At 35.9% G+C, this 19,088-nt stretch overlaps 1 protein-coding gene across 4 annotated transcripts; it reads right to left on the bottom strand.

Moving 5' to 3' along the window:
* Positions 1-431: 431 nt before the first annotated feature.
* NME9 (NME/NM23 family member 9) lies at positions 432-18,155 on the bottom strand. Of its 4 annotated transcripts, none has more exons than XM_034439661.3 (8): positions 18,133-18,155; positions 12,074-12,110; positions 8,775-8,832; positions 8,200-8,303; positions 5,719-5,790; positions 3,365-3,481; positions 2,002-2,086; positions 432-666 (listed from the first exon to the last, which is right to left on the bottom strand). In XM_034439661.3, the coding sequence occupies exons 2-8, from the start codon at positions 12,104-12,106 to the stop codon at positions 629-631; spliced, it is 507 nt and encodes a 168-aa protein (XP_034295552.1). In that variant the 5' UTR covers positions 12,107-12,110; positions 18,133-18,155; the 3' UTR covers positions 432-628. The 4 variants fall into 4 exon arrangements, with proteins under 4 accessions (XP_034295552.1, XP_034295550.1, XP_034295549.1 ...); XM_034439659.3 differs by lacking the exon at positions 18,133-18,155 and adding an exon at positions 16,562-16,702 and having other exon boundaries at positions 2,002-2,091; XM_034439658.3 differs by lacking the exon at positions 18,133-18,155 and adding an exon at positions 16,562-16,695.
* Between the last annotated feature and the right edge of the window lie 933 nt (positions 18,156-19,088).

Consider the following 19,088-nt stretch of genomic DNA (forward strand, 5'->3'; position numbering starts at 1 on the left):
AGCAGTACAAAGGCCTTTTTTTTCACAGCTGCCAACTTCTCACTGAACAAGGGCTCATGGACGCCCCCAGGTGATGGATCACCTTTGAATGATCGAAGATGGAATATCCTGGAATTAGGTGGCTTCAATACTTGCAGCCATAAAGTCTGGTGGGATTGAGTTGAAGTTGTTTTTATCCCCCTCCAGACCCACACTGCCTCCAGGTACTGGGACATGACTGTGACAGCCTTGATTGACCAACTTTGGGTTGAAAAACAATATCCTAATCAAGAAACCATCAAAGTACCCACTACCAACATTGGCAGGGCAAGCTATTGTATATAAACTGGGAGCAAATCCATACTTACTAGTACTGATGATGTTACTTAATTGGGTAATGTCTGCAAGCAAACAACCAAGTACAGAGAGCACCAAGGACTTCACAACTATTATGATAGTTAAATATTGTAAATTTATATTTTGACCAATATTCTAGATTTAGATTATGTGAGAAGAATGCTAGAAAATTAGTTTGAAATTTAGTTCCACTGATAAAGCCAAGCTGCTAGGAGATTAGCTTGTTAGATTTTGTTCTACAAAGTAAATTTGAATCATTACTGGATACTATTAGATCTGCAAAACTGCACCATCACTTCACTTCTGCTGAAAATCTCTGATCCAGGTTGTCTGTAAGAGAGTTTAGATTTAGATTTTAGATTTTATTACACTTCTATACCGCCCTTCTCCCAAAGGACTCAGGGCAGTGTACAGCCATCTTAAAACACATATACACTTACAAAATTTTAAAAAATCAATTTAAAAACAAATATATAAATTTGGCCCACAAAATTAAAAGCTAACAGACACCCAATTTAAAATTCCTATTAGGCCAGCCCAGCTTGTTGGAATAAAAGAGTCTTCAGGGCGCGGCAAAAGGTACGCAGGTTGAGGATCATACGAACCTCTAGGGGCAGCTCATTCCAGAGGGCTGGTGCCCCCACAGAGAAGGCTCTCCCCCTGGGTGTCGCCAGTCGACATAGTTTGGCCGACGGCACCCTAAGGAGCCCCTCTCTGTGGGAGCGTATTGGCCAGTGGGAGGCTATCGGTGGCAGAAGGTGATCTCGTGTATACTCCGGTCCTAAGCCATGGAGTGCTTTAAAGGTGGTAACCAACACCTTGAATCGCACCCAGAAGACCACCGGGAGCCAGTACGGCTCGTGCAGGAGAGGTGTTACATGGGTGCGTCGTGTCGCCCCCATAATCACCCACGCGGCTGCATTCTGGACCAGTTGGAGCCTCTGAGTGCTCTTCAAGGGGAGCCCCATGTAGAGAGCATTACAGTAGTCCAGACGTGACGTGACGAGGGCATGAGTGACCATGCGCAGGGCATCCCGGTCCAGAAAGGGACGCAACTGGCATATCAGGCGAACCTGATAAAAAGCTCCCCTGGCCATGGCAGTCATATGATCTTCCAAAGACAGCCGTGCATCCAGGAGAACACCCAAGTTGCAAACTCTCTCTGAGGGAGCCAAGATCTCGCCCCCAATAGTCAGCGATGGAACCAGCTGACTATACCGGGATGCCAGGAACCACAGTCGCTCAGTCTTGGAACAATATAGTTGAACTATATAGACAATAAGATAATAACAAATACAAGATATTTCCTTGCTATGAAACTAACATTTAGCTTTTCAGTCAAGATACACAATTGAATGAAAACCCTGTCGAAAGCATTCAAAGATCAGATGAGATAACTACTTATCTGACAATGCAAAACTTTTTTTTTTGCATGTATGATCCCTGAGAGAAATAATAATACTATGTAAAAGCTACTTTTTCATATTTTCTAAGCATCCTATACTGCAATATTCATGGTTTCCAGCCAGCATGTAACACACACCTGGAGGATACTGTGCGGGGCAAGAACATTGATGGAACCTGGAGTATCTAAAATTCTGCTTAACTAGGCAGCATTTTAATGACAATGGTGATTATGTCTCTGTATAAATTAGACCAACATACCTGCTTCTTCGTTCTCACTGTCTTCTTCCATCCCTTCTCCAACAGTAGCACTTTCTTCTTGTTTAGGGAGGGCTTCATCATGAATCTAGCCTCATAATGTAAAATAATGCAAATTATAGACTCTAGTAGAAAGCAAACATTGTTTTCTCAGCAATCAGTTGCATCTACTTTTAGTAATGGTTGGTGACTTTTTTCCCTACAGAATGCAAATATTTCATATATTTACTGTAAAATGTACTGAGTTTAGTGACAAGCTTAAGTAATTACCTCACTAGGTAGAGCCACAAACCTAACCTCAAATACTGTAGCAGCAGTGACTTAGAGATCTCATTGGGTCAATAGCGCCATCCCAACTATACTAAGTTTAATTAATTAATTTTAATTTTAACCTAATTTAAATTTAAGCTGTAAGACAGACTTCAATCCAACATTCTGAACTACTGCCAGAATTCAAAAGTTCCTATCTCATGATCCCTAGGAACTATAACTATATATAGGAACTATATATCAGCCACTATTAAAAATAACACTATTCTTCTAGATAAGAAGAATACTCTTTCCAGGTCACCTTTCAATGGTCACCATTCCTCTGTTACTTATTTATTTGGCTAATAAATATAAAAATACAGCACCATAACATTAACATTTGAATAATAAATAATTCAAAAAGAAAAACCTATACCCAAGAAATAATTTAGTCAACAAGCTTTTACCTAAGGGATGTAAACATCCAATTCTGTAGCCTCCAATAGCCTGTTGAAACATAGGGGACAATATGATCTCCAGGGAGATAGAAAGAGGGCAGTAGGGAGATAGAAAGAAGTTGCTTCCATATTCCAGAAGGTCACTAAGGTCTTAGCAGAACTGTCCACAATAATTATTTTGCTGTTGTCACTGAAGTGACACCCTCCCCATTTCCAGCATCTTCTGTATCACTGTTTCCCAGTATTAGTATTTGTTAACTTTATCTGAGGTAACCTTCAGACCTGGTAGATATATACATACTCTTGGCATATACTTCTGGCATTCTTTGCCCTTCTAGGAACATCACACCAGTGGTGGGTTGCCCCCGGTTCGCACCGGTTCTATAGAACCAGTAGTAAAACCGGCGGGAGGCTCCGCCCACCAACTCCGACATCATTAAACTGCTTCTGTGCATGCGCAGAAGCTTCTGCGCTTGCGCAGAAGAGCACGTGAGCGAAGCGAGCGCATGCGGCCCTTTTGCGAACCGGTAGTAAAGGTAAGTAGAACCCACCCCTGCATCACACCACCATGATATAGCAGTAGAGCAGGACTTATGAGGCTAAGGACTCTCCCAACTCTATCATTCTAATGGTACTTAAATGGCAAGACTTGTAATTACCACAACTCGCTCTGCTCCATGATCCAAGACTCTCTTTTCTGCTTGTAGCTGCTCCAGAATGGTTTTCTGTAACAATGGTGCATTTGCTCCTCTTACAACAGCTACCAATTCTCCCCCCTGAATTCAAAAAGAAAGGGATGACTATTTTACAAACACAGTTCGTGTCAACACACAGACACTGTTATTGTCAATAGAAGAATTCTGATTATATTTTACCATTGAAAACGGGGTATTATAAACATTGAAAGAGTTGTATTCTCAATATGTACAGATATTAAATGAGGAAAAAAAGTCAATTTTAGCAAAAGATTGAGAAAATAAATAAGGCATGGAAAAAAAACTGAAGATGTAAATCTTTTTCCTACTTTTTTAAAAATTGGCTAATATATAAATGTCTGCAAATTTAACTGGTGATAAATTAATTGATAATCTCATAATAAATTAAGCAAATTTATTTGAACCAGTTAGTATAATGGCTGGACTAGAAATTGTGAGTCCATAGGAAGTTCTAAACCTCCTTTGGGCATGAAAACCAGCTGGATAACTTTGGGCCAGTCACTCACTCTCTCTCTCTCAGTCCAATCTGAGTCACAAAATTGCTGTTGTAGAGCAAAAAACGTGGGAATAGTATGTATATCAAGTGGAGTTGTACAAAACTAAAAGTGGATATAAATCAAATAAATAAATAGGGAGATAATTCTGCAAAAGAAATCATTGACAAGCCCCATGTAGTTGACAAAATCAAGAAAGGAAGAGTGAAATAGTTTTCAGGAAAGTTAATTTATTCTTATCCTGGGGTAAAAAGAGAATCTTCAAAACTGTAGGAATAAAATTCCCAATCATATAAAATGAGTTAAGGTGGAGTTTCTTTAAATGTTTTTTTTACCTCATCTTTCATACCTAGACTGTATTTATCCCGGAAAACTGAACACTTCATCAAATATTTTTATAATTTATTACCCAGCATCACTCTTAACAAAAAAAAAGTTATTCAATTTTCACATATCCTGCCCTATACAACGCAATCAGTAATATTTCGGTATGTTCCCTTAACTTTCCAATGCTCTTTCGATAAAATTTTATATTTATATTGTAGGAAACATAAATGATGCAAAGAAGGCATTATTTGCTGGCATTTACGACACTTAACATATACAGAGTTCATATGCCATACTAAGTTATAATATGATTTGTTTTAGTTTAGTGTACTGTGTGACCTAAACTATTTTGTGATCCAGCCTGTGGTGTTTGACAACCATAGATGCAAATCAAACCAACTGTACTTTATTCAACAAAGCATGGGTTGGCAACATAATGGCTGGATCTAGCTGTGGTATATGACACTCTATTCTAAGAATATGTATGAGTCATATTGGGTAGTTAGAAACAGTTGCGTAAGCACTGAGCATTGATGACTATAATATTTTGCTTCTGCAGAACTTGTTAGTTAAATAACAGTAGCTAAGTTGCGTGTTGTGCAAACTCAGCCAATTGTCATTTAATTAAAAAAATATTTAAATGTCATGAGTTACTGTGTTTTGTGACCCTAGTCTAGATGTGCTAATCACAGGCTTGCTCATCTATGTTTAAGGTTTATTTATTTCCCTCATTGACTTTAGCTAAATTACTTTAAGAAAACATTATATACAAACATTGTATACAAATTCAATAAAAAAAAAAATTATATAACAAATGCAATCCTTTCAAATCTTGCTAGCATCTGAACCAGTGGTGGGTTGCCTCCAGTTCGGACAGGTTCACAAGAACTGGTAGTAAAACCGGTGGGAGGCTCCTCATAGATGATCTGTGCATGCGCAGAAGTGCAAGCGCGTGCACACAATGCGAATCAGTAGTAAAGGTAAGTAGAACCCACCCCTGATTCGAACATTTGTCTTGTTCAGTATTATAATAAAAGTAATATATAATTATAGCCCATAGCATTTCAAAATGTTATTAGTTGGCCTACATAATATTCACATATTTAATTTTTTATATTTATGAATTTACTAACCACTTTAATCAATACATCTCCTGGTCTTGTACAAAAGCAACAGCAATAGCCAATGCAATATATAAAATATCTTAATATATATTAAATCCTATCCTATCCTATAAAACAATATACAAATAATACAATATTTCTGGTACTGGGAGCTCTATGATATAATGTATAGAGAGAAGATGCTATGCTTTCCAGCTATACTATGCATCTCTAGATACAAGTTAATGAGAATAATCAAACTAGCATGTTACATAGATATTTCTGGAAACATACTGTCTTTTAAACAATCTGGCAAGGTTTATCAGAAAAAATAATACTGATGGGAATATTGTCTAATGAAATTGATGCTTACACCATAAAACAGAAACGTCGGCTCACATTTTCCACGATATTTCTCTAGAGCATCAATTGAATCAACCTCAGCCTAAATGAAAAGTAGACAAGAAAACAGAATAAAATAAATGTCTGTAACTTCATGGCATCCAAAATTTGACATCCACTGCCAGCAAGCACATCTTTCTTAATAAGTAAGAGCATGATTGTCTAGCATGCTACCAATGCATTGGTGTTCATGAAAGCACGCTTCAATGCTCTTCTGTTAAATGTACTGTTCTACTAATATGTTGACTATGTTTGCACAAGATATTGAACACAAATAAGCTAACCATATTTAAACCACAGTATTTGTTTAATTTATGATTCACTGTATTTTGTGGACTCAGAAAATTGATTAATTAAATTAATAAAGTATGCCATTCAGATAGCCAAATGGATCAATTACCAGTGGGCTTCTCAATATAATTCAAAGTGCAGGTATTCATCTATAAAGCTTTCCTGGCATAGGACCTTAATGTTTTTAGTAGCACCTTTCTCTATTTCAGTCTGTTCTAGACAATATACAACACAATACAATACAATACAATACAATACAATACAATACAATACAATACAATACAATACAATACAAGTAGTCCTCAATTTACAAGCCCAAAATTTATGTTATTAAGCAAGACAGTTGTTTAGTGAATTTTGCCTTATTTTACAACTTTTCTTGCCACAGTTAAGTAAATCACTTCAATTGTTAAGTTAATAACATCATTGGTAAGTGAATCTCGCTTCCCCATTGACTTTGCTTGTCAGAAGGTCTCAAGAAATGATCCCATGACCCCAGGACTCTGCAACCATCCTAAATATGAGTCAGTTGCCTAGCATCTGAAATTTGATCACATGACCTTGGGGATGCTGCAAAGGTCTTAAGTGTGAAAAACGGTCCATAAGTCACTTTTTCAGTACTGTTATAACTTCGAATTGTCACTATATGAACTGTTGTAAGTCAAGGACTACCTGTATTGTACAACATTGTACAATACTATACTGTACAAAGAACTGGCAAGGCTCATGTATAATGTAATTTTACCTTATTGGACCTAGGAGCCATGCTTTTTCTGTAGCCAGACCTTCCCTTTGGAACAGTTGGCCCATAAACTTTGTATGATTCTGCTGATTTTTAAAAGATCAACAAGCCCTCGCTCTTCCACAGGCACTGAGTTAGGGATAACATGTGAACCTGCAAATTCTGATATTGTAGAGGTTGTTTTGCCTTCACAGTAATAGTTGCTTTTAACTATTATTTCTTTTGCTTGTTTCTAGGAACATCACACCAGTGGTGGGTTGCCCCCGGTTCGCACCGGTTCTATAGAACCAGTAGTAAAACCGGCGGGAGGCTCCGCCCACCAACTCCGACATCATTAAACTGCTTCTGTGCATGCGCAGAAGCTTCTGCGCTTGCGCAGAAGAGCACGTGAGCGAAGCGAGCGCATGCGGCCCTTTTGCGAACCGATAGTGTATAATGTATAATGTAATTTTACCTTATTGGACCTAGGAGCCATGCTTTTTCTGTAGCCAGACCTTCCCTTTGGAACAGTTGGCCCATAAACTTTGTATGATTCTGCTGATTTTTAAAAGATCAACAAGCCCTCGCTCTTCCACAGGCACTGAGTTAGGGATAACATGTGAACCTGCAAATTCTGATATTGTAGAGGTTGTTTTGCCTTCACAGTAATAGTTGCTTTTAACTATTATTTCTTTTGCTTCTTTCACCTGTTGACTTATCCTCTATAAGTGGATTAGAGTAATTGGTGAATGGGTGGCCTTGGAAATAAAAATAAAATAAAATTATGGTAATCCTATTGCATAAGCATAAGATTATAATTAGTCTGTGATTAATTATTGGTGATTTTTATATTTTAATTTGAGGTTTCTTGAAATCCTAGGGTTACAACTTTTATATACATATAGACATAGACATACACACTGGATCTGGGCTGTCAAAAACTAGATGAACTAGTTTTGAGAAAAAGGATACCAAAATCCTAATTCTCTGATCCACTCTTTCTGCAGTCCACAACTGGTAGTCCTATTATTAGTATTTGTACTATCATATAAAATGGTACATTGCATAATAGAGTTGTGGACAATGGACTAATAACCTTGATAACAGAGTGGCTGCCTCTAAAGACCATCCACTGAGGTACTAATTGGCTTTTTTATGCAGTTTACTACAGCATGTTGCTTATTATATCTCTGTTATAGATTGGAACAGATGTCTGTAATAGATTGGAACAGAACATCTGTTCAGGAGATTAAGAAATTAAGATGGTGGGTGTATGATTGCATAACTGATCCTCTGACTCTTTTCATATACATGTGGCCCATGTTTTAAAAAGGGATGGAGATTTGCTCACATAGTTACACTTACCATCTTAATTTTTTTGATCCCTTCTGAGAATTGGGCTTTGCTAACTGTTTTAATAGATCTGAAGCTTTTTCTTACCACAGCAAAATGCAGCAGGTCACTGCCAACTTCATTTCTTATTTTCTTGAAGAGATTAACAACTGTTTTACATGGTCCACACCAGCCTTGATAAGCATCTACTACTGCAAAGAAATTAACCTGTATCAGCAGAACTGTGACATGTCAGAATAATTCCAGAAATCAATCACATATCTAGAAATGAAAAGAGTTAACTATTACAATAGTCTGTCAGAAGTAATAAATGCCTGCAGACACCCTTTTCTATTCGATACAAGTTTTAGATAGGAAGTTGCTTAAATGGTTTGCAAGACACCACATAAAATACCAATAAATTCTGTATCAACTGATGTTCCTGCCTACAAATGGGTGTCCCCAAAGTACTAATAGAATTGGAGAGTTGCCATTCAAGCTTAACTATAACTTGCTGTTGCCAAGGAAATTCTTCCATTTGTTAGCATGTTCATTCAGAGATATTATCATGTAGCATGACTTAGTAGAGGTATGGTTCATACTATTGTAATGATCTAAACATTAATATTACTAATAACAAAAGAGAAAACAAACCTCATAAAATAACTAATTCAAAATCTTACCAATCAATCCTTTGGACCCCAGAAATTCTTCCCAATGTTCTTGATTATTGACAACCATCTGTGCGAAAATTAAACCATATTACTGAGAAACCCAGCAATAAAACAAAATAGCTTTTTAAAGCATAGATTCCTGAAGAAAGATTTGATGGACTAATACATGAAAAAAGTGCATATTTGTGTTACTAAAAAGTAGAAGATGAAGATGAAGTCATCTTGTAGAAGATGAAGTCATAATTTAATAGCATTAGGTTTTTTTAAAAAAATCTTTGGACAAAAATGCATATCTATAATGAAGAAAAAAATCATTGGAAATGTTAGGATACAAAGCAAGAATATTTGTGAACAATTTTCTTGCTGAGTGCCAAAGTGTTATTAGAAAGGGAATATATTGAAGCCTACCGTTAGGCTCATGATACATTGATGAAAGATTAGCAATAGCCATGTGTCTATTGTAAAAGCAAGGTATTAGTGCTGAATCAATCCAAATCTAAACTAGCAAAGACTACATTTGACTTTATAAAACGTTGTTTACAGGACAAGTGTTGCATTAAGGCAGCAACATAACAATCAAAATCTAAAATATGTATTTTAATCTGTAAAAGAATAAAATATTTCAGAAACATCACATGGAATGTAATGGCATCATCATAAATAATAATAAAATACTTATTGTGTTACAAAGTTTACATTGCACAGTCAGATGCATGACTCTGACTATGGAACTTTTAGTAAATGCTTGTTTTTCAATGGACATTAATTGATGAAATAATATCTATCACTGAGGTATAAATACTACTAAGAAAATGCTTAGTAAACTCAAATAATAGAAAAAAACTCAAAATCAAAACATGCTAATGAAATTATATGATTCTGAAATTTATATCATACATGAAATTATCAAAACCAAATTATGTGTTAACTTATATTGCTATCAGAAACACAACATGCATGATTGAGTTGCACAGAATTCTCACTGTTTTGGAAATTTAATCCTATTCCAAAAGATTTTTTACTTTTTCTCAACTTTTTCTTAGTCGTTGACAAGATTAAGCTAAGCATGTCATGAAAAGAACAAAGCAGTTCAGCCAGTTTTCAATAACCTATCCTTCAAGAAAAACAGAACAGAAAGAGTGACTGAAAGTGTAGAATACACTTCCCCTTCCCAAAAGCACGGCTTTCCATCCGGCAGCTAACTATCTCCCCCTGCTGCCTGCCTAACTGTCAGTCTGTCAGCAGGAATTATGTGATAGAACCAGAAGGCACATAAAAAGTAGAAAATGAGTGGTGCTTCTATGTTCTAATAAAATGGAGAGTTTTGAGCAAGTTACTATTGTTTTATGCTGCCAAACATCACTAAGGAAATATGGCTTAAGCACATTACGGAAACATGTTACTTACAAACTGACCCATGGAATAAACACAATAAAAACGATTTGAGCAATCTGGATATAGTGTGGCAAAATAATTTGTGAAGCATCAAAGGCAAAGACTATTTGTATAGTTAGTTATACTATTGGAGGTTGTGGGTGTAGATATTGCTATATTTCTCACTAGGAAGGAACTTTTTTGTTCAATTAATTTTGTTCTGAATAAAAAAAATCAGTCTCAGAACATCAAATCTCAAAGCTTTAACTTGCATTCTGTATATGGCAGATCACTTAAGGTCATTTTCTAAGTAGCTGGCTCAGAGTCACCTGGAAAAATTCCACCAAAGCCAACAGGTCTTCTTGGATAGAAATAGTTGGCAGAGTTGAAATATAATCAATTTCTTCTTCTGGCCACATGATGGCAGGATTTATAGAGATTATATTCCTTATGGAATTATTTATATAAATAAAGAAATCACAAATATATTCCCATAACTCCATGCTTAAATATTTCCAAAAGAGTAGCCCTGTTACTCTGTCGAAGCAAAGCCAACCAAGAGTCATGTGCACCTTTAAAAACTGGTACATTGTATCATAATTTGTATTGACCATAATTTATCAGAATAAGAGATCTGTAGTGTATGGATGTTTATACCACAGTCAACTTTTAATTTTCAAGATTCTGTGTCACAATTTAAAGATGCTGTTTAAAGTCAGTTTTTAAATAGTTGAGCAGCCCTGGAAAAGCCATGGCTGCTTCAAGGAGCTGCTGACTGCTGCTAGCAGAGGGCCTCCACTCATTATAATGCATCTTTTGTTTGATGCATTAAGGTCAACCTTAATGTGTATGTCACTCCGGATACAAATGTACTAAATGCCACCAGCAAGTTTCAAATATACTGTGGTACATGTGGAAACAAGCAGTTAGAGTTCCAAACAGTTTTTGCATTATTTCACAACATTCTCTAAAAGCCACTGTTGGCACCATCACACTACTAGCTCTGAAAGGTTTGTTCATATTCTTGTTCATTTTCTCTTCTTGTTCATCTGTTATGGACTTGATAATATAAGATATTTAGCACGTGCACAGCAAATACATCTGAGTTCTCAGGAGAGAATTTTGAGGACCGGGCTTGGAAAAAGTCATAATATTTGTGGGGAGGAGGAATGAGACATAATCAGACCCATACTAAGGGCATCTTACTTAAGGGGCTTGCAAGAACTAAAATAAACCAGCAGGATTTTGTCAAAAGTAGCTGTAATATTTTGGATCACATTATTTTCATGAATAGCTTAGATGAATGTCAGAATGTATGTATATTGGACTGATCCTGAATGATTGACAAATGGACCAGGTCTACCAAATGGGCTAAAACGCAATATGGCTTGTTTGGGTTTGGTTTAGCAAGTTGTGTGACCCCAGCCCAGTATAGTTTATTCGGTGCATCATCATGGCTAAGCAAGCCGTGGCTTAACAAGCTGCATATAGCGGACAAAACTCTCTAAATAAGAGTCTAGAACTATCCCCCTCAATGACGGAGGAGTTTAAAGGACAATTTTCCTAAAGATTAAACTGAGCAAGAGATTATGCCTGCATTGAAATGAGAACATTGGTTAAACTACAATACCCTGATTAGAATAATATCTACTGTTGATCTGAAAATTAAATAGAAGTTTGTCAGCAATTTCTGCACTGCCAATATTTAACATTAGTTCTTGCATTTCTTTTCTGAATCATCAAATTAGATTAAAAACAAAAACTTTGTATTTGGGAGACTGGTGATTGAGAAATCTATAGCTTTGTGCTTACAGCTACTGTTTTATATGTAGGTTTCACTGGCAAGATATAGAAGTATTGGGGCATTTTTGTCCTCTCCATACAAGCAGAAAATACAGAACAATCGCACTGGGTGACTGATATCTCATACTAACCTGCAAGGCTATTTCCCTTTTTCTGCTGGCCATTATGCTGTGAAACAACCAAACAAAGAACAGGCATTACATTATGTAGCACTACTTTCCAGTCTAAAATATCATTAATATTCACTGCTAATAAATGTAACCACATATAAAAATATATACTTTATTACAAGTAGTTCTCGACTTATCATTTGTTTAGTGATCCTGCTTCCCTGGGTTAAGTGTTCACTTCCATTTGGAGACCTCATAATTACTTATTTTTTGCAGAAATCTATGTTTAGCATGATGCAATCAAAGAATTGTGTGAACCCTCTGGCAGCTCATATTTCACTAATTTTTATTCTATGACATTATTATAACTTGCTGAAAAACCATCAGCCATTATTAGAAGTAAACCTGGGAGGAAAGAACTGGAACTCTAGCTAGGAGTTAACAAGGTCAATACCATATGGTATAAAGCTATTACAGAATCTAGTTGTTCTGCTATAGATACCACAAAGATGCCTCCTAGATGATAAGAAAGAAAACTGGTCATGGAGAGAATGTGTAATGTCCCTGACAATACTATAGACCCTGGTCAAGAATTGCTTATATGCGATGTCCTGGATAGAAGAAAATGAACTTCCAATAATCTTTTCTGCCATCCTCACCATTTTCTTCACAGCTTTCCTGTCTAAAACAGTAATACAATACAGCAGGATGCTTTCCATTGTCCATCTATAGAAAGTGGTAAGGATAGGGGAAGGAAGATGTGGTCTTGTCATATGATGTAAAAAATGAAGGCTCTGCCTCCTGTCCCTGCTTCACCAGTGTCTCATTGTTGAGCAACCAAGCTAACCTGCTCATCAGCTACACACCCAAAAACCACCTCCACAGTTGAATTGTTACTACACAGAGATGTATGACTGGCCTGCCATTTCTGAAATTGACAATGATCTTTGTATCTTTTTGTATTCATTTAATAATACCTATGATCTTTGGAACATTACCTAATCAAGAACACAGTCTAATCCTTTTGAACTGAAACTGGTGATAATCCACATCAAACTGCTTTAATTCCCTTGATGGATATTGTATCCTGCAAAAAGGAAATTATTTAATTACTGGATTATTCCAGTTTTTATCCTGTGTTCTTGCACTAATGAACTTCATACAGTTAAGTTACAAATATGTCTGATATTTCAAGTTAAGTTTTAATTTAAAACATAAAACATGAAAACTAAATAAAAGTGTTAACATTATAATTAATGTAAATTCTTTAAAGGCCTGGTTGCCATACCTTCTGAACATATGAGTTTAGCATCATTCTTCATCCCCTAACCTCAATTTTAGTTATTCTTGTTTCCAGTCTAAAAGAGGTATTCAGTATTTTCTGAATGGACAAATATGGACTTCAGAAATTTGTTAAATGTAATCATTGGTACAAAACATCCACAGTGACATGTACAGTGTAATGCTGTAAATGCTTGCTTAGAATTATGTCTCACTCTGTTAAAGGGATTTTCTCTCTTTTAGATATGCTTTGTCCTGGCAGTCTTTTTATTTAAATGGTGTAGCATTAGCCATTATACCAAGTCTGATGAGTAATAGGCCTGCCACATTTACAGTCCGATTTATTTATTTTCTTATGTATTTCTTATGACATTTATCCCTTTCAATCTGATCAAATCTAGGCAGTTTACAAGTCAAAATACAATAAACAATACCTATAAAATAGCACAATAACAATATCAGAATATTGCTACAAACCTCAGAGAATGCTGCTTTTTTACCCAGGCAGCAATAATAAGCCCTCTTTATCCCTGAATGGCTTTTGAAATTGTCAGAAGAGCATAATCAAAGGGGCTACGTTTGCCTCTGGGCAACTTGTTCTACAGGAGGGTGTGAATGCCTGTGTTCCATTCCGCCAGAATTCCTAAGAGATGGGGACCTTCAGCTGAATCTTTGTTTTCAGACATTGGCGAGATAGATTCTATCTTGATAATATCCAAATCAATTGTGTATGACTGAAGGGAGAGTGGCACCAAATATATTAAATCTTACACACAAATATGTATGCATTAGATTGCCGCTCTAATGAATTAGTGAAAATTCTTTTAACCAGTTTAAAAAAAATTTCTCTGTTAACCAAGTTGTGGATTTTCCTTAAGCATTTATTTTTTATTGTAAAATCTGTAAAATCTCTAAGAAAATACTGTATTGCCATAATAGAAAACCCATTTATTCACAGTCTCTCTTAAGATAAGGTACTGCGAAATGTGGGTTTAATAGTGGAACTGTTCTCATCAATTTATAAACAGACTAAGTTTTATGTGGTCATCTTTTTTTTTTTGTTAGTATGAAAAAAGTATCCTGAAACATCTGTTAAGACACCAAAAGCTCCTGAAGTTTTGTGAGTTCCGTATTATTTTTTGATGCTTACTGCTCATTCAACTGCTTATCAGTTGCTTACCACAATTTTAGTTTGTTGACTGACCCAGGATAAATGATCACCTTTGATTAGGGAGAATTAGCCCTGTCTCATTTCTCACCCATGTTTTAAGCCACCTATATACATCTGTCCCATTCTGGAAAATATTATAGCCAGATTTTTCTACTGAAGTTGATGCTTTACAAAGTAACTTTATTGAGCTTCCTCTGCTGCATTTATTTGATGATCCAGAGGGAGTGAGCAAGAAAAAAAGGGGACTATTTTTAACAGGTGCCCTTGTTACCTACTGTCTCATTTTCTTTTATGAGATGATGTGTAGAATTGGGCTAATTACAGTCCTATAGTAACCACTGGATTAAGTGCATTTTAGCCCTATTCACCTTAAGACTCCACTACTGTAATTAGTTCAGATTCCCAAATTTCAAATAAAAAATAGCAAATCTCTAGCTATTATAAGATTAGAGATATGTGAGAAACTGTACAGGCACTAAGCTGCCACAGTTTTATAATACTGCAGCAACTGTTGCTGTTCCTATTTTTCAATGGCTCTGTTTGTATGATATATTTACTCACAATTTATTTTATTTTATTTCACAGCATACACTAAGCCATAGTTGGCTTAACAACTATGTTGGTTTACGGAAGAAACTACAATTGGCTAAGTTTATACAATATGTTGAGCAATAAATCATGATTTTCAAACCATGAGGGCTGAAAGTATGGAGATTAATCTCCATACTAAATCACAAATAAGCAATCACATTAGCTGAACCCAATTACCCCCGCCCCTGAGAATTGCTGTGTCTACATGATATGATGAACCATCAACTAGCTGACCATGCAGTGTGCTGCACAAACTTAAAAGGTAGATGAATCAAGCAAACCATCGATAACTATCATGTGAATACACATCTCAGAAGAATTGAGAAACAAAGAGAATGCCTAGAGAGACAGAAATGGATCTTTGCCAGATAATGACTGGCAATAAATTTCATCTCCCTCTTCTCTAAAGTTTTAAGAAAGGTGAGGATATAAACCAGGGGTATCAAACTGGCGGCCCACAGGCCAGATGCGTCACACACAGGCCACGCCCACCCCAGCTCCGCAAAGGGGAAAAATGTCCTGAAACATCATGTGATGGCAACACGACACTGCGAATTTGACACCCGGGATATCACTCCTCTTCTATAGGTGAATAAATATATTAGGTGAGTAAGTGGACCATAAAGTGGACCATAAAGCATAGGTGGAAATTAAGTTGAAATGAAAAGTGGAAGAAATTCATATAATTGCAGGAAGAAGAGATTAAACCTACTGATTAAATAGACTGCCTAGCCACATTATCCTAATATATTCAGTATTACACAAATCCAGAAAATTGGGTTGAACAAATTGTGGCTATGTTGATCATCAGTGAATTTGAAGAATTAACAGAGAACATAAAGTGGAGGTTCAAAAAGAGCTTTCCTCCCTAGCAATAATATAACTCAGCCCTTATTGTTTCCTTTTACTCTAATTTGGATGCTAACAAAAATGCTCTGTCCTCACTAATTTGTGTTTGTTAGGAAGAGAATATTTGGGGTTCTGACAGACCAATGAGTAGCTCCTGTAATATATTTCCCACCCTCCATCTTAAGATATAAGGCACCAATAGTTGACCAAGGTTGAACTGATCAAATAAATGCAGCAGAGGAAGCTCAATAAAGTTACTTTGTAAAGCATCAACTTCAGTAGAAAAATCTGGCTATAATATTTTCCAGAATGGGACAGATGTATATAGGTGGCTTAAAACATGGGTGAGAAATGAGACAGGGCTAATTCTCCCTAATCAAAGGTGATCAGGCTCATTTTGATATAAAATGCTGCTGGTGAAAAGCTAGCTCTAAAACATGACTGAAAACAGAGGTTGTGTGGTTTTGCAGAATAAGTAGCTATGAAGTGTTCTGTTTTTGCAATGCTATCTATACTAAGAAAAAAAAGGCACAGAAGATTAAGAAGCAAAAGCATAAAAAGGAAAGGTGGATTTGAAATATCAGTTCTTAGAATGGCAAGAATTCAGCATAATGTACCTGTTCAAGGGTTCGGCAACAGCTCCCAGGCAAACAACAGCGTCTCTTGTCACCATGGCAACAGGGGAGGCAGAGGAGAATCAGCTCTGATAAGCATGTCAATTCTTTCCCCTACCTGCCGTCATTATCGTTTCCCTTTTTGTGCAGTCAGATAACATGCTGTCTTCTGTTCCTCAACTGGATGGAAGAACTGAAGATCAGGAACAAATCTTACAATTGAACTACATTTTGGGAGTACAAGCTTGGACAGATAACTAATGCTTTGACATTAAATGTGTGCTTTCTAAAATGGCAGGATTGTTGAAGATAATGAAATTGATCAGTGGTCCTCACATTTTCCAGTTTACCTGCATCAAGAAGGGTAAGATGATTGATCCCTTTGGATATTGATTGCTTCTCTGTTTTAGATCATTATTCTTCAAGGATTATCCTTTGAAATTTGCTAAATGTCTGAGGGTTTATTTGATTTTGGAAATTAATTAATGTCCAGAGCATTTAAAATATAATGGTAAGAAGAGAGAAGAATCCTGTAATCTATAATTATTTGTCAGTTTATAATTATCATTGTTAATTATACTTTTACCAAGGAGGAAGTATATTATAATTTATTAGACTGTATGTAAATAGGAGTGTGGTATAAATAGGTCATGCAAGAGAGAAGAACCTAAGCATTTTTAATATAGTACAGCATGTAACTCTGTTAATAGTCCACCAATGGAAATGAATAATGAACACTCAATCTATGAATTTCAGATCAAATTATTGGCAATAGAAAATGCCACATACACTTGAATTTTGATTCTGTTGGTGTATAAAACACATATGGTGTCCAAATTCACCTCTACAAATTTACTGGATCCTTCATACATAAATATGTATGAATTGTGCTGGGTAGGCCAAAGGCTCACCTAGACCAGAATTCTGATTTTACAGAGCTAAGAGAGGCTTGTGGGAAGATCACATACAAGGCAGGGACACTCCCTGCCATGTTCCATTCCTAGCTGATAATTGATTTTTGGAGCTACAAATAGAATAATATGCTCTCAGCTCCTAGTTTAGTCTAGCTAATTAGAGACTTACCTTCTTCTGATAGCAGTGTTGTTTCAACTTATTTAAATATGATAATGATAATACCACTAGTGAATTATCATTATCATAATAAGATATAAGATATAAGATAAGATAATCTTTGTCACTTTTGTCTGTGAACACAGTGGCACACATTAAAAAAATGAAATTCTGATGCCCAATCTCAAAAGTATACACACACACACACACATATACATACATGCGTGTGTGTGCACAAACACAGTCTATTTTGAATATATAGCAGAAAAAGAGCATTGAGAGTTAACAAGGTCAATACCATATGGTATAAAGCTATTACAGAATCTAGTTGTTCTGCTTCAGATACCACAAAGACGCCTCCTAGATGATAAGAAAGAAAACTGGTCATGGAGAGAATGTGTAATGTCCCTGACAATACTACAGACCCTGGTCAAGAATTGCTTATATGCGATGTCCTGGATAGAAGAAAATGAACTTCCAATAATCTTTTCTGCCATCCTCACCATTTTCTTCACAGCCTTCCTGTCTAAAACAGTAATACAATATGGCAGGATGCTTTCCATTGTCCATCTATAGAAAGTGGCAAGGATAGGGGAAGGAAGATGTGCTCTTCTCATATGATGTAAAAAATGAAGGCTCTGCCTCCTGTCCCTGCTTCACCAGTGTCTCACTGTTGAGCGACCAAGCTAACCTGTTCATCAGCTACACACCCAAAAACTTGATATTAACCACCTCCACAGTTGAATTGTTACTACACAATGATGTATGACTGGCCTGCCATTTCTGAAATTGACAATGATCTTTGTATCTTTTTGTATTCATTTAATAATACCTATGATCTTTGGAACATTACCTAATCCAGAACACAGTCTAATCCTTTTGAATGGAAACTGGTGATAATCCATGTCAAACTGCTTTAATTCCCTTGATGATATTGTATCCTGCAAAAAGGAAATTATTCAATTACTGGATTTTTCCAGTTTTTATCCTTGCACTAATGAACTTCATACGGTTAAGTTACAAATATGTCTGATATTTCAAGTTAAGTCTTAATTTAAGATATAAAACATGAAAACTAAATAAAAGTGTTAACATTATAATTAATGTAAATTCTTTAAAGGCCTGGTTGCCTTACCTTCTGAACATATGATTTACAATTTTTAGAATTTTGGAGCAATTTCTCATCATTAGATACAGAAGAATATGTTTCTAGTTTTTCCATCTGAAGCCTGTGAGAAAATCTTTCCAAGGTTCTTTTTTTAAAATTAAAAATGGATTTTATGACAGTGATGCAGTTAAACTAAGGCTGCTATTTGTGATGGGCTGTACTAAGAAAAAAAAGACATTCTTGTTAGTTTTTATTATAAAACCAAATAAACAGATCCGATACAAACTCTTATAATAGTGTACAGAATAGATGGATTAAAGCTTTGTAAATTTTATAAACTGCTAGAAATCG

This window comes from Pantherophis guttatus, chromosome 6, assembly GCF_059756535.1.
Source record: "Pantherophis guttatus breed Tessera chromosome 6, ASM5975653v1, whole genome shotgun sequence".
Taxonomy (NCBI): domain Eukaryota; kingdom Metazoa; phylum Chordata; class Lepidosauria; order Squamata; family Colubridae; genus Pantherophis; species Pantherophis guttatus.

Excerpts from the sequence above, each read along its gene's own strand:
- NME9 (XM_034439659.3), bottom strand. The coding sequence starts at position 16,617 with ATGGTGACAAGAGACGCTGTTGTTTGCCTGGGAGCTGTTGCCGAACCC. Across the intron at positions 8,833-12,073 it reads AAAGGGAAATAGCCTTGCAG|ATGGTTGTCAATAATCAAGA; the intron begins GTTAGTATGAGA and ends ATTTTCGCACAG. Across the intron at positions 5,791-8,199 it reads ACCTGCTGCATTTTGCTGTG|GCTGAGGTTGATTCAATTGA; the intron begins GTAAGAAAAAGC and ends CTTTTCATTTAG.